The 16137-nt window shown below is 37.9% G+C and overlaps 2 protein-coding genes across 3 annotated transcripts in view; both read left to right on the forward strand.

Moving 5' to 3' along the window:
* The window catches only part of tecta (tectorin alpha), a 30319-nt gene extending 22603 nt beyond the window's left edge, over positions 1-7716 (forward strand). The window contains exons 18-25 of the mRNA XM_077231886.1: positions 18-128; positions 363-565; positions 1907-2070; positions 2414-2662; positions 2861-3023; positions 3432-3516; positions 3870-3989; positions 6469-7716. Of these exons, the coding sequence (XP_077088001.1) occupies positions 18-128; positions 363-565; positions 1907-2070; positions 2414-2662; positions 2861-3023; positions 3432-3516; positions 3870-3989; positions 6469-6572 (1199 nt within the window). The 3' untranslated portion in view covers positions 6573-7716. The remainder of the gene's footprint in view (positions 1-17; positions 129-362; positions 566-1906; positions 2071-2413; positions 2663-2860; positions 3024-3431; positions 3517-3869; positions 3990-6468) is intronic.
* Positions 7717-7818: 102 nt separating this feature from the next.
* usp2b (ubiquitin specific peptidase 2b) overlaps positions 7819-16137 on the forward strand; it is a 66005-nt gene continuing 57686 nt past the window's right edge. The window contains exons 1-2 of one of the 2 annotated variants that reach the window (XM_077231896.1): positions 7819-8024; positions 9923-10472. In XM_077231896.1, coding sequence (XP_077088011.1) covers positions 9969-10472 — 504 coding nt within the window. In that variant the 5' untranslated portion in view covers positions 7819-8024; positions 9923-9968. The remainder of the gene's footprint in view (positions 8025-9922; positions 10473-16137) is intronic. The other variant, XM_077231895.1, reaches the window with a different exon arrangement.

Below are 16137 nucleotides of genomic sequence, written 5' to 3' on the forward strand. Positions count from 1 at the left end.
ACTGGACCTGTCTTTAGCAGAATGGATCTATGACCCCTGTGCAGGAGAGATCTGCTCTAACAACACATGTGAGCAGGAGAATGGAGGAGATCTGTGTGGCTGCCCTGAGCTACCTAGCACTGAAATTAGTGAGTAAAACAAATCATACAGTAGAATAAATAAATAAAAATCCATTTGTAAATTATTATTCACACTTAAACCCTACGTATTAAACCCAGGCAGATAAACCATCCTGCACAAGTTACCTTTTATGTTATAGTAGTGGGCTAACTGCTAAATTAAAAGGTCACATTATGAATTGGTATGAAATATTTAGGAAACGTTTAAAAGACAATACAGAACATCTTGTTCTTGTGATGTAGGTGAGGATGACATTATCCAGGCAGAGGTGACCTGTAAACATGCTCAGATGGAGGTCTCTATCTCTAAGTGCCGTCTGTTCCAGTTGGGCTTTGAGAGGGAGGATGTAAGAATTAACGACCAGCACTGCGCTGGTATCGAGGGAGAGGATTTCATCTCCTTCCATATCAACAATACCAAGGGACATTGTGGCTCTATTGTACAGGTAAACAAATCTCTCATTAACAACTGTTCAAGAGCAGTCTCAGATTAGAAATCCTCACTTGTTCCTCTTGCGAGAGAATGGAAAGTACTGGTCCTGGTAAAGAAAATGTACTGTTCCATTCACATCCATTTCCATACATGTGAATACAAGCAAAGAAGTTCAAGTTTGGATCAAATTTGTATAAAAAATAATAATAATTGAGCAATAGCTTAGACCAGCAAACCAGCTTTATTTAAATATATATTTCAGCAAGGTAGTTATAGGCTTTGCAAAAAAGTTTTTTTCAGCCTACAATTGAGATAATTTCATGTAGATCCTATATGCTATCTTGCGATGAGTTCAATGATTAGTTTCGATCCAATATGGTTGAAATAAATACATTTTTTCAGTGCTGAAAAGTATAATTGGAAATAGTTCCATGTGATTGTAGTGCATTATTTAACAATGTGCTGCATGTTTTTATGCTTATTTGAGAATTAAAGCAGTTTATAATAATATTATAATTTATAATGCTATTTGTGTTGTGCACGAGTACTCTTGTGTGTTGTACTGTTGAATAAAATTGCTAAACCTATAGAAGGCAAGTTAGCTTTTGGTTTTGATACAGCCATAGAGCTCTAAAAGTATACCTTTTTTGGAGTTCAACACTCACAAAATATATTTTTATTTATTAAACCATAAATGTAATTAAAATCTCAATGAGTTAAAGTTAGACTTGTGCTTTGATATATATATCACAGATTAAGAAAAAATGGTCCTCAATGGTCCAATGTATAAGAGTATTAAATGTGTAATAGTTTAGTTCCTAAATTATTCAGGTTAGTACAAAATAAACCATAAAATTTCTTTACAAATATGGTTTGCTCATTCTCACTATTAATTGTGTGTGTGTGTGTGTGTGTGTGTGTGTGTGTCTGTGTGTGTGTGTGTGTGTGTGTGTGTGTGTGTGTGTGTGTGTGTGTGTGTGTGTGTGTGTGTGTGTGTGTGTGTGTGTGTGTGTGTGTGTGTGTGTGTGTGTGTGTGTGTGTGTCTGTGTTAAGAATTACAGAAGATAAACTCATATTATTTTCATTATGGTTTGCTTTCATTGTATGCTGGCTAAATATATACTGTCTGCTTGGCTGAATATGTTATTTTCTGTGGAAAGCTAATTCAATTCACAATAACTCTCACAATAATCTATCTATCTCTCTCTCTCTCTCTCTCTCTCTCTCTGTCTCTCTCTCTCTGTCTGTGTGTGTGTGTGTGTGTGTGTGTGTGTGTGTGTGTGTGTGTGTGTGTGTGTGTGTGTGTGTGTGTGTGTGTGTGTGTGTGTGTGTGTGTGTGTGTGTGTCCGTCCAGTCAAATGGAACACACATTATGTACAAGAACACAGTGTGGATTGAGAGTGTGAACAACACAGGGAATGTAGTAACACGTGATAAGACGATCAATGTGGAGTTTTCTTGTGCCTATGAACTGGACATCAAGATCTCTCTGGAGACAGTACTGAAGCCAATGCTCAGGTCAGCTGTCAGACAACATGCACCCCTTACAAAAACTACCACTGTATTACCTTGTATAATACCACTGTGTATTCTTTGAAGTACCTCAGAGAACCAAATACTGTAAGTACCAGAAAGTATGCATATACTAATCATACTTTACCATGGATAATATAGCATTATCATGGTAGAGTATTTTTATCTATTTAGCCAGGTACATCACATTTTATAACACATTTACTATAATTAATAACAAATACAGTAAATAGCATAATATCATATTAACATTGTACTCTTGGATGCTCCAGAGATGGGACTAAAGATAAAGATAATAACTCTCCCCCTTTTTTTCTGCTGTTCACAGTGTAATAAACCTCACACTGCCAACCCAAGAGGGCAACTTCATCACAAAAATGGCCCTGTATAAGAACGCCTCGTACCGACATCCGTACCGCGAGGGAGAGGTGGTGCTGAGCACCAGGGATGTTCTGTTTGTGGGGGTGTTTGTGGAAGGAGCAGATGATAAACAGCTTATTCTCATTGTTAACATGTGCTGGGCTACACCATCTCGATACAGCAGTGATCGCCTTCGTTACATTATCATAGAGAGAGGGTAAGGAAATAGCTTATGAAAATAATCATACACAAACTATGCTTAGCACTGAACATAGGTCAAAATACATATTTAACATAATAGCATAGCATTTAAGACAAAATAAACACAACACAAAGTTCAGCAGAGGACTACACACCCAAAAACATACCAATGAGTATAAAGCCCTCACATCACATACTGTAACTGTAATTCCAGGTGCCCTAACATCAAGGATAACACTATAGGCATGGCTGAGAATGGCGTATCCCTCACCTGCCGCTTCCACGTCACCGTCTTTAAGTTTATTGGTGATTATGATGAGGTGCATTTGCACTGTGATGTGTCTCTGTGTGACTCAGAAACCAACACCTGCAAAGTGGTGAGAGCTTGTACACACACACACACACACACACACACACACACACACACACACACACACACACACACACACACACACACACACACACACACACACACACACACACACACACACACACACACACACACACACACACAGACACAAACACACACACACACACACACAAACACATACACAAACATACAGACAGACAAACAAACAAACACATTTTTAGTGTATTTTTAGTTGTATGGTCATTTATAACAATAGAGACAATGGTAAAGGGGGTTGGTACACGATGTGCCACTGAACAACAGCTTGAACTGACAAATGCAAACATGATGTAGAGTAGATTTAGTGATGTTTTACATCTTGTTCATCTCTTTGAGAACTACTCTTTTTTTTATAATAACTTTCTTGCTTTTACAGAATTGCCCTCATAACAAACGAATTTATACAGATTACAGTCAGCATAAAGAACAGATCCTGTCCGTGGGACCAATCAGAAGAAGGGGTATGGAGTATATTTCAGAGTTGTGCATGAATGCATGTCCTGAGTGTGTATGAGGAAGATGTGTGTACTTCAAGATTTAGGTGTATATTTGAGTGTGTATGTGCATATTAGCAAGGTGATTACAGCTATAAACGTGTGTGTGTGGTTCAGGTATACCCTATGTTTTGGGGGCAAAATGTCCCCACATTGATGGCAATATCCAAAATCCTTGTCCTTGTGGGAACATATTTTGTTCCCAGGAAGAAAACAGCTTAGAAATCATACTAAGTGATGTTTTTTGAAAATTAAAAATGCAAAATGTCTGTGAAATGTCCCCATAAAGCATGAAAACCTAACATGTGTATGTGTTTCAGATTCAGACTGGTGTGAAGAGAATAATGGTGGCTGTGAGCAGATCTGCACTAGTCAAGTAACAGGTGCTGTGTGCAGCTGTGTGACAGGAATGCTGCAAAGAGATGGGAAGAGCTGCCGAGGTAAAATGCGAACACACACATTTACATGTGTATAAAAAAAAAAAAGGTGGATGTTGTCCAGTGGCTTTTGGATTATCGTAGAAAAGCAGCTCTGTGACGAACAAAAGTTTATGTTTTTTACACATTCTGTTCATCATAATAATCTTTTAAAATAAACACAACTTGAAGGAATTTTGAAGCCTTAACAATATAACCAGAAGTAAAAAGCTAAACATAGGCTATAAACAAACTGTCACCACCAGACTTGTCCAGTCTTTATTTAAAAACACTTTCCCTGAAAGTTTGAGTTAGAATAGTTTGTGATTATGAACACAACAAGGCTATGAAAGTGGACTAGTGAGTAGATGTGTTTTCCTGTTAGGTGTGAATACGTTTAATGTCCCAGACAACCTCTGTAGTCCCACTTGTTAACAACCGCCTAAATTTTGCCCATAAGCAACAAAAAAAATGAACGGGTCCCAAACAAGTGTGTTATAGACGTTCACTGTAGCATATCTGGAAAGTACCATTAAAAACACATTACTTTGGAAAGGACATTTTCATCGGAGTAGCCTGATAATAATCTCTGTAAAGTAACAGGCCACCCAGATCCAACACAAGAGTGGTATTAGTAATAGTCAAAAATTGTCTGAGCAAGTTACATAATAAATTTAATGAACCAATGAGCACAGCATAAAACTCAACCTTGATTGGCATACCTCTACTCAAAATCTTTTCACAACCAGAACAAACTTTACTTACATCTAAAATAACCAAGCCTTCTCAGTTCTTGAGTTGCCAAGTTGAGTAGCCACGCCCCTACAAGTTACACCTACTTGATCAGAGCCCCTCCCCCAGAAATCACTGGCTGTATCTGAAATCGCCCTCATTTACAATTCCCTACATTACTCCATTAATATAATGTATTCCACTGAATCAGTGAATGAAAACAAGTTAGCAAATTCAGACTTTGAATGCGGAAGCCATCTTCTAGGGAGACTTGAGATTTAATTTCGCACAACAATCACAGTGCATGGATTCTCTCTAGTAGCTAGCTGTTCAGTGTACATCGGTTATACACTGGTTATTGAGGTGCACTGTAGGATGGAATGAATGTACTTTAAGTGTATAGACCTTAGTCAGGTTAGACGCCATATTGAATTTAATGCAGATGAAAACAAGGCTGCTAGGGATAAATGTACAGTCTTTAAAATGGCACACTGTATAAAGGTCCTAGATATCGTAAATTTTACTACTCATGACTTTAAAACTTTTTTGTCCTTTGACGTTTTTGTTTGCTGAAAGTTTTTATTTTCAAAAAGACATTTCATCAGCTGAAAAATCTGATTGTTGTTAAACAACAGTTGCTACAATTCTATTGAACACTCAAAGATTAAAAGGATTAGTTCACTTCAAAATGAAAATTCTGTCATCATTTACAATCAAGTTGTTTTAAACCTGTATGATTTTCTTTCTTCTGCTGAACACAAAAGAAGATATTTTGAAGAATATCAGTAACCAAACAGCTGATGTACCCCACTGACTTCCATAGTAGGAAAAAAATAGAATAAGGTCTATAGAGGGTGGTTTTAACTCATAGTAGTAGACGACAGAACGTAGTTCTGCCTGACACAGACAGACCTTTCTCGTATTAAAGGACAGTTCATGCCAAAAATTAACCTAGGGCTAAATAACACATGGGTACCGAGTCGACCGTTCTCTGGGATGCGTTTTCATGGTAATCGAATGTACCCAGTTTTAACTTTAGTTTTAGTTTTACCACAGATTAGCTTATACTGTAACGCTAGTGTATGGGGCATCGAATAAGTAAAAATAACAATCGCCAGTTAATACCACTAACAAGGCTCAAAATAGCCCCACACTAAAACGGTAGCATAAACGAGGGTCCCTACCTGCAACGAAGCATTGAGAACTTTGTAAGTGTACAGACAGTTTAATAAGAAGATACTTTATAAAGACAGTTCACTTCGCTTATACAAGCAGGAGCCATCTTTGGAAAACAGTCTCGACCAGTCGAACCACGAACGCCGTGCTACGTCCTGGTCGATAGTCACAGTTCAGCTCACGTAGCATGGCGTTCGTGGTCCCAGAATGAGTCATTGACCTGTAGTGAAGTCACTGAAAAGCACCACCACTAAGCTTATCCAATCAAATTCAAGAACCATTACTACATTTTGTATGTTTAATTTAGGAACATTTTCCTTCACCAGAGGTTCGGCATTATACTGCTGTTTGTCCACACTTTTGTACACTACTTTCACACAAATAGATCCTCTGCAAATTAAATGTCTGCAGCATCAACCTTAGACATCACTGTTTTAGCTCAGTTCAGCTTCGCTGTACTGTAACTCTAAACCAAAGTAAGTTGTGCATTCTTCATGACTTGACTATGACGTTCCTTTACACACAACTCTCATTGTAAACTCCTTGACCCCACTGTTCTCATGAACTTCTCATCTCTCTTTCTCTGTCTTAACAGTCACCAGTATGAGTACTGACCGTCAACCCCTGCTTCTTCTGGCAGCTGCTGTTGTAAGCATCAACATCTTACTGCAAACACACACCTCAATTTTCTTCTCTTAACACCCACCAAGCAAGGCCAAGGGAGAGAGAGGCATATACAGACAAAAGGGAGAAGCAAAACAGCCAGTGAGGGGATATGCATGTGATGCATCAGCAACCCTGCGGTGAAGACCACCTCTGAGCAGTTCCCTTCATCGAAGTGAAAACTGTGATCAAATACAACCAAGTGATCCTTCACCAGCTGGATATCTCAGACATAAAACAACGTGCCTCGGTCCAACATAAAAACATGACACCCTTCAGACCCTGAAAGAATCCAACTCTTTTCTTTGGCACAACATCTAACCCCAGAAACCAAAAAAAAAGGAAACTGTCACTTTGAAACGTAGTGATAGAGATACAGCTACTGAATATTTCACAACCACTAATGACAGATTAGCAAGTATAACTTATTAGATGATGAGAATCACTGAAGAGTGAGAGCACATGTTGCAAGAATGGATGATAATTCTCAACACGTTATGTTGTTTGTTTGTTTTTTATTTAGTTGATTTGATGAAATGCATATCCTCTCCTGCTCTAATTCTCAATATGCCATTTTGTTTGGTTTTTAAACCCCTTTTTGCCGTATTAAAGTAATGCTGAGATCAAAAGGCCAATCAAAATTTGCGTTGCTTTGTATTCCTTTGGATAAATGAGTGAATGGCATTTGGTACCAAAACACAAATGTTCTTGAGTAGCCAACTTTTAAAGCATCATTTATTTAAGCTGTATATAGTAGGCCATGTTTGATGGATGTGAACACTTTTGTCCTGTACAATAAATACTCAATGTACTGTATGAATCACTGACATAAAGTGAATTTTTAGAGTCCTCAACTCCATTTGCAATTTAGTCTGGCAATATCACCCATACTTGACTTGATGATGATGATGATGATTATGATATTAAAGAAAGATTCAAGGATTGTTTCTAATCACTTCACACAGGACACCACAGCTGAACTATACTGCGTTTCCTGTAGGTTTGGGACAGGCATAACACCATGGCAACTTATGTAGTCAGCTGTAGTCACTGTATGTAGTCAAGTGACCAAACCCTTGATGTCCATACTTACTGTAACAATGTTTTCTTAATCTATGGGTTGTTTGTTTGTTTGTTTTTAATCCGATATGATTTATTTGAGAATAAAGTGAGCAATTCACATTGATTCTGCTTCTATTCATAGTGCATTAGTCATGGCTTCTGCAGCAAGCCAAAGATAGAGAGAGAGGATCCGCGTTGCTATGGTGACCGCTTGGGAGGCGGTTCCTTAAATCCCGACTTGAGAAAAGCACATATTGGATCAGGACCCGGTGCTGGTATGCTGTCACTCCAACCAACTGATCCGAGTGCGTAACGACGAGCCTGTCTCGTGTGATCTTCTGCTGGATCTTAAAGTGGCGTGTGTTTTTTAGGGAAATACGGGGATATTTTTCTGGTCACCCGGGAGGATGAACTGGAATTCCACTGGTAAGGATCTTAAGGGTTGTGCGGGGAGGCTCTAGCGCAGGATTAAACATGTGACATAACTTACCCACACCAGCTAAGCTTACTATTAGCAACCCTGTCTATTGATGATTATATCGTTCCTGCAATTTTATTAGTCCACCAGTCGTTTTCAATGGCAGTTTTCCATAGTTAGCGTTAATGAGTGGGCAGTAAAGGCAGTGTTTATAGTAACTACTGTATCCTACAGTAACAGTCTCTGTTTGACTCACGCTCAGATTGCGTCCACTGCTTTAATAGGTAGCAGTGCATTACTTAATTACTCTGACTTTAGCCAATGTGCATTCCTCAATTCCCCATGAGTCAGTTCTCTTCTGAAATTTACATCACTACACCACTCTTCGCCGTCGTCGTCATTATCGGCATCATCATCTACTTATCAACCATTTACGGACTTGCAACGTCATTGGCTAGTTGACTGTAATTTTTTTTTTTACATGAAATGCAAGAATAATACAAATTAAAAAATTCTACATAGGCTACATATAATATAAAATATACATTTCAAACACTATTAAAGACAAGTCACAGTCTGTAATAAAATAAGAACAAATAATCAAACTACAAGCAACAGCACAAATGACCTCATAGAACAAAGATGCAAATGAAATAAACTGTGCTTTTCAAGTAAATTTAACCCAACATAAATTAAATAATCAAATGAAAAATAACAAGTGAAATTGAAAAATAAGTATTTGGTTTGATTAACATTAAAAAATAGTTTAATATTAAGACATACGTATGACGTCACTTTGTTGGCCAACTGGCAGTTATCCCTCAATAAAAAAAAAAGGGTTAGGGTTAGGCCTTTTTCCATAGGCTTTTGGATTATCCCCCCAAAAAACAATCTCTGTGATCAACAAAAGTTTATGATACTAACACTTTTAGTCCATCAATGTAATTTTCACAAATGAACACAACTTTTATGAATTTTGAAGACTATGCAGTTGCCCGAAGTAAAAAATCTTAATCTAAGCTATAAACGAACTACCACAGTCCCATGACTTCACCATCACTAACTCTTTTAGTTTTTATCTAAAACCAATTTCCCATAAAGTTTGAATTACAATAGTTTACAAGAACACAAATTATAAGTTATAATTGTGCTCTTGTAAACTATTGTAACTCAAACTTTATTTAGGCTTAACGAGGCTTAAAAAACGGACTGAGTTAGCCTGTTCGTCGTGAAGACGTTTAGGCTAATGTCCCCGACAGCCTCTGTAGTCCCATTTAGCCACTTGTTTGCAACCGAGGGCGCTCTCAGCCAAGTGATGGTGAAATTTGGTCACAAGTCATGTTGCAGGTGTTATTTCATAGTTTGTAAGATTTGAAAAGCATTTTCATACATAAAAAATAAAATAAATGACTTAAAAAGACTGTTCCGTGACATCCACTCAGTCATTTTTGCTTTTGCGGGAGACGTAACTTGTGGAGATGAAACTCCATTTTCTGAAGTTTGAAGGTTGTGGAAGTCATCTGCATTTCTCTTTTTGTCCAACCAAAATCCAAAACTATGTTTTTGAATTATAAAATTCATCCTCAGCCTTTGAGTCTCAGTGTACATTACCTAGTAATTACCTAGTGTACATATTCTAGTAACTCTACTCTAGTTGACTGTCCTACTTGCACACAACTGACACTGAAAGTTGAGACAAGTCATGTTTATCATGTTGTCTTTGTGTTTGCATTTGCAAGACACACAAATAAGTTCCCCTAAGTTTTCCACATTTTACAGCCTAATATAGATTATTTGCTGAGGCTGAAAGGTTTGCACACAATCTCAGAAATAAAAAGCATTAGTCTGATTAGGCTTAGTACTCTTTAGCTTTGTTTCTAGCAGACTGTGTTTGTCTTTGTGACAGTTTGGCTCTCTCCGCCTTGGGGCTGATTTCTCTCCACATCTTGATCATGTCTCCAGTCTACTCGCCCCCCAAATACACCACTGGCTCGACCCTCTTAAGCCCATACAGTTCCTATGACCCCTACGATCCCACCCTGGGATATATTGTCCGAGGTCAACCCCAGCTTTCCAGGTATGCTCCTTCCACCTCCCGCTACCTGAACCCCAGCCCTTGCCTCGCCCGAGGAGTCCCGTTCTTTCCTCAGGAGCTTGAACGTGGGAAAGCTGTACTCCATTCTGAGTCGCACATTGGCCGCCGGAGTGAAAGCTACAGTAGGATGCAGGTTAATGGTCCAATTCCCCGAATTAATTGGCAAAGGGGTCGTTCGCCTTCTAGGACTGGACATATCTTCCCATCTCCCCTATCAAGGCAACGCAGGTCGGTCAGTCAGTCAGATCTGATGCGAGAGCTCGCCAGTCTGGAGATCTGTGACCAAGGAGCAGTGTACACAGTCAAAGAGAGCGCGATTAGGGGACGGACAGATTATTCAGGGCCTCTCTGGAGCTCAGAGGTGAGTTTGATTATTTTGTACACTGACAATAAACATTTAAATACTTGTTTCAACACAAGTTAAGCTCAATCGACAGCATTTGTAGCATAATGTTGATTACCACAAAAAATTATTTTGACTTGCTTTGCAGCCAGTCCAGCCTTGCATGGATAATCAAAGACAAAGTTAATGATGTCTTGATAAACTTTTATTATTACCAGTACTCGAAGTGGGCCAGTACGCAGTACCAGTACTTCTATATTTTAATCTCTTTTGCATGCCATTTCACACATGTTGCCGGTACTTTGCCACTCAGAGTCAAAGCGTCAGTGCAAGCAGGCAGGGCCGTTGTTAGCGGGGCGAAAGGTGGTGACGCCACCCCCTCACCACCACCAAGGTATGCGATGAGGAACCCCCTGGAACATGATTTCAACAGAGGGGGCCCAGCAACAACCTGTACCGAGAGTTGTAAAAATGTATATTGATTGTTTGATGTCTGTGTTGTATGTCAATATACAGTAACAAAGCCAATTTTTTTTCTGGTTCTGTGAGCATGGGTTTGTTCACTTTGGAAGTACAGTATTGCAAAAGAAAAGAAAAAAAAAAGAAGCGGCAGAAATCAAGGTTACGGAGAAGCCCTACAATGGAAGTGATTGGAGCCTTTTTTCATTTTTATTTAAAAGCAGAAGTATGAAGCTAATTTTATAAAAGCTCTTACATTAACTCTTTCAGTAAAATGTCTGTGATATTTGAACTGTAAAGCTGTTTAAATCATAATTTTATGGCAAGGGTGGGCAAAAGTTTAGCTCCATCTCAAATCAAACATATCTACATGTAATTTTTACATAATTCTGAAGACTGTGAGATATCTTATAGACTATCTTATAGATATAAGTGTTTTGATTAGGGATGGAGCTAAACTCTACTTTAGACAGAAAAGGTTCATAAGCAATTTCTCACAGTAAAATCATGTCAACATACATATTTGTTTATGTCTTGTGGTTATACTATAGAAACAAAGAGTATTTTAATGTGTATGGATTGCAACTGCCTTACTGTTACTAAGATTTTTTACCTTTTCTATAAAGAAAATGAGGGAGGACTGGAAATAAATTTTGTGTTGTATGCAGCATTATGCCTTAAATAGATTCGGTTGAGCTTAAATTGTATTGATATTCCTTTGATCATATTTACTGTCAGTATATTTCTATCATCTCTGTTCATAAGTACTCTGTGCTACGATTCTGATTTAATTCTAGACCACATTTAGCATATAAAGTATGAGCTTGTAGGCTGACACTCTCACACCTTCACTTCACACACTTGTGCAAGCACACTTGATAATAAATTAGATCAGTGAACACCACACTGCCCTAAGTCTATCCCATGTGGTCTGTTTAATAGTAGGCTACATAGATGTAAACACACACATATAAACATATATAGTTCATTATGAGTATACGCTTCAGCCATGTTTTATCACAGTAGTTGTGATAGAATTGATATTGCACTTTAATAAAATATTATATGTATTATGCTACAATAGGATATATATTACAGTGATGCATAAAGACTGGAATAAAGACGTTTAGTCAGACAAAGTGAAGCACAGCTCTAATTACTAACACCACTATAAGTTCTGTAATACTCAGGTTTACTCTCTAGAGTGCGCTGTTTTTCTCTTTTAATTAAAGGTGCTGTGTTTAGCACTGTATTTAGTGTGGCACCGCAATACGAATCTTTGGTAATAGTTAAGATATGGAAATGCATACATATGACACAAGCAAAAAAAAAAATCTACACATGCATTGTAGTACATAAATGTGAAAGAACCAATGGAAAGTACATGAACGATTGGCTTAATTAACTTTTTTAGTAAAAAAAGAGAGACACTCAGCAACACATTGTGGATCTTGAGACAAAACAATGGCACTGACATATTTTAAGATACGTCAATGCAAGTTGCTTTCAGTTAAAACAGCTCAAACATGCATTTTAGTCTGGGACTAGGCTTAAACCTGGGGTAAATGTTAAACTATAGTATTTTATTTTAAACACATGTAAAAGTTATTTATATTTTCATGCCCTTCAGAAAAGACTTAAAAAGTGTACTAAGTATTTTTTTTCCCTGCAGGCCATTACGACAGTAGTCTTGTATTTTTTATTTTTTATTTGTCTGTTTGTTTTTTTACTTTTGTTGTGAATGTAGTATCCCACAAAATAGTACTATTTTAAGTTTTTGCTAAAACATTTCATTTTGTTAAAACTGCACTATTTGCAGTTATGCTTTTGAGCCTTGATTAATTTACACTGCAACTGAAAGTGTTCTATAAATGTATTAGTATTCAGCTGGTCACATGATCTCAACATGGCAGCCACCATGAGTGGCAATCTCACGTTCATGTAAAATAGCACAACATTTTTTTTGGCTACTGATATGATTGGAGTTCATTTCATGTGAGGGTATATCATTTTACATAATCTGCCAAAAGCACTATTTCCTTAGGTGTGGAATTACTTAAAAGTAAATTCACATTTTTATACATAAGCATTTAGGTGATTATATTAGACTGGATTTGTCATGGCCATACAACAAACTAATCCTTGATCAGGTCTAATAGACTCTGGCCTACCATAAACCTCTTTTAGATTACAACTGGTTCTGAGGTTACAACTGATTCTGAGATTATTCATTTATCAGCTGACATTGTGCCACAATGATTGCTCTCATAGTGGGCCAGAGGTCTGTACAGTGCTGAATATAATTATGTGTTCACAGTAGCAAACCTGTATATCAGCACAAATTCATATTGTTAGCTTGGACTTTGTCATTGTCAGGCCTATAGCATATTGTCAGCCATATCAGGGTGTTACATAAAAAATGTGCAGTTCCAGGTGCAGTTCTGCTGAACTCTGACTTAAACTTATTTTCGTTCCCATTCTCCTCCGGGCGTAACATAACTAGATGCTTTGAAACTTAATCTCACCCTTTTTTTTCTTTTCTTTTTTTTTTACACATTTCTCAAACATCAATAGATTTCACCATGCCAGAAAGTATGTTTTTGTTTTTGTTTCTCTTCTTCATTCCATTCCCATGCTCTTGTGGTCTTGGGAGAGGCTGTAAAATAGATTGAATGGTGTCTTTATGACCTGTCTAAATCCTCATGTGTTGACACTAACGTTTTGTTGCCTGCCATGTGTATTTAGGTTACATAAGTATCTGCAATCAGGTTCAGTGTTATTGTAAGGATAAGCAGAGCGCTGAAGTACTTGTACAGAGAGATACGGCTCATAATCTTATCAAATTAGTTTATTAATAAGCTATTATTTTGCATTATTTTCTAATAGAGTCTTTATTTCCTTTATTTTATACAAGCTTTTGCTACTTTTTTATTGTAAATTAGTTCTGAATTATTCAAAGATAACAACTGCAGCTCTGAATGTTCTTTTTCTTACTCAGTATATTGCAGATTTCACTATGGGAATGAAACCACAATGTAAAAAGTAGAAACTATCTTTTTTGGTAAAGGGCCAATCCACCAACAGTTTCTTTTTGTTTTGTTTTTTTTTTTTGGGGGGGGGGGGGGGGGGGGATAAGGGGCGCTTAATTAATTCATTAGTACACTGTTCATGCGAAGCACAAGCAAACACACAAAGAGATCGTAGATGCCCCATACACTAGCCTTATAAGCTAATCTGTGGTTTTACTAAAACTAACGTTAAAACTGGGTACATTCGATTATCATGAAAACGCATCCCAGAGAACGGTCGACTCGGTACCCATGTGTTATTTAGCCCTAGGTTCATTTGTGGCCGGAATTGTCCTTTAAATACACTGAATAATTACAAGACAAGGAACACATGTGGACAATGATCAGACAATTAACAAATGATAAGACACATGGCAGGATCATATGACAAACAGGGGATCACGTGACAGACAAGAACAAGGAACAAGACACAAAACCCATACCGTGTCAAAGGGTGGTTTGCCTACAGGGGTTCAGGCTGCAAGAATGCCGAATGACTAAAGAAGCATTATCAGCAAAATGGTTGAAAATTGTACATTTCTTTTCGATAACCACCCACTACTGCTACTTACAGCTACGACGGAAATAAGCACAGTTACAATAACAAAATATGTGGGAGAGCGTTGCTATAGTGTGACGATATTGTATTGCAATAGGTAGCAGATTAAATTTAATACTGAATCAAAAGCACCTCGTTTGTAATTAAAAGGGTTTAATGACAAAATGGTTATGGTTACACTTAAAAGAGTTACAAATAGATCAGTGGATAAGACACATGCCTTTGGTGTGAGAGGCCTGGGTTCGAATCCACTGTGAGACACCAATATGTCCCTGAGCAAGACGCATAACCCCTAGGTGCTCCAGAGGCGTGCGACCTCTGACATATATAGTAATTGTAAGTCGCTTTGGATAAAAGCGTCAGCTAAATGAATAAAAGATAAAATGATTAAAAAAAACCTATACCAATAATCATACCCAGCATATATGTAGAATGTTTCCTGAGAGAGGAAAAGAAAGAGAGTGGGTTTAGAAAAGAGAGATAGAGCCGGAGCAAAGAAGCCCCAGTGTTAAGAAGAGCATATAGAGAAGAAGAGAGCTAAGAGCAATGTTCAATCTTCTTTTATCCCTTCCTTGACCATATGACTAAAACGCAAATGTGAGACATTCAAACTGATCAATCAGATAATTACAACTTCCCCCACGGTACTAAAGGTGTACTGATGTTCCAAAAATGGCAGATCAAGAAACACAAGACAACTAAAGACCGCAAAAAGACCTTTATTATTTATCATCGGACTTTAAGCATTCACAGTAACAAAAACTAAGACTTTAAAGAAAAATACCAGTGTTAGGAAGACGGAATATTTGTTAAGCTATTTGTACTGTATGGCTTTAAAGTCGTGTGTGTGTGTGTGTGTGTGTGTGTGTGTGTGTGTGTGTGTGTGTGTGTGTGTGTGTGTGTGTGTGTGTGTGTGTGTGTGTGTGTGTGTGTGTGTGTGTGTGTGTGTGTGTGTGTGTGTGTGTGTGTGTGTGTGTGTGTGTGTGTGAGTGAGTGAGTGAGTGAGAGAGAGAGAGAGAGAGAGAGAGAGAGAGAGAGAGAGAGAGAGAGAGAGAGAGAGAGGTGGAGTGCAAGAGATAAAGGATGAGTGAGTTCTTAACATCATACAGTATGGGAGAGTCTCATACTGATGCCACTCCTTTCACTCTCCCACGTCAAGTCATAGCATAGGGTCAGGTTCAGTATGTGTTACTGTAGGTACATATTTCTACACACACATACACATAGACAGAAGATACACTCCTACTGTATACAAAATAAGAAACACTCAGAAAAATGCCTACGGTTTGTGATTGAAATTGCATGGGAACACACTCTGTCCTGCATTCCAAATCACATGCGAATCACCTCCTGGGATCTGTGCCAATCTCTCACCATGACAACCAAACATGTCTGCACAAGTCACCAGAATGAGTCAACTCTTCTTGTGAGCTTCATAAAAGGGCTGATTGTAACAGGGAATATTATATTGCCTGGGTATCGCTATGTGAATTTGCAGCTTCCTGCGTGGCAGTAACATTGATCTTTGTCCTGTCTAAAATCAACTAGTTGGGGAAACATGTCAAGAATCATGTCTGGGTTATGTTTCAATCCAAAC

The sequence above is a fragment of the Siphateles boraxobius genome, unplaced genomic scaffold, assembly GCF_051911475.1.
Source record: "Siphateles boraxobius isolate OS27281-9 unplaced genomic scaffold, OSU_SipBor_1 16, whole genome shotgun sequence".
In the NCBI taxonomy this organism is placed as follows: Eukaryota; Metazoa; Chordata; class Actinopteri; order Cypriniformes; family Leuciscidae; genus Siphateles; species Siphateles boraxobius.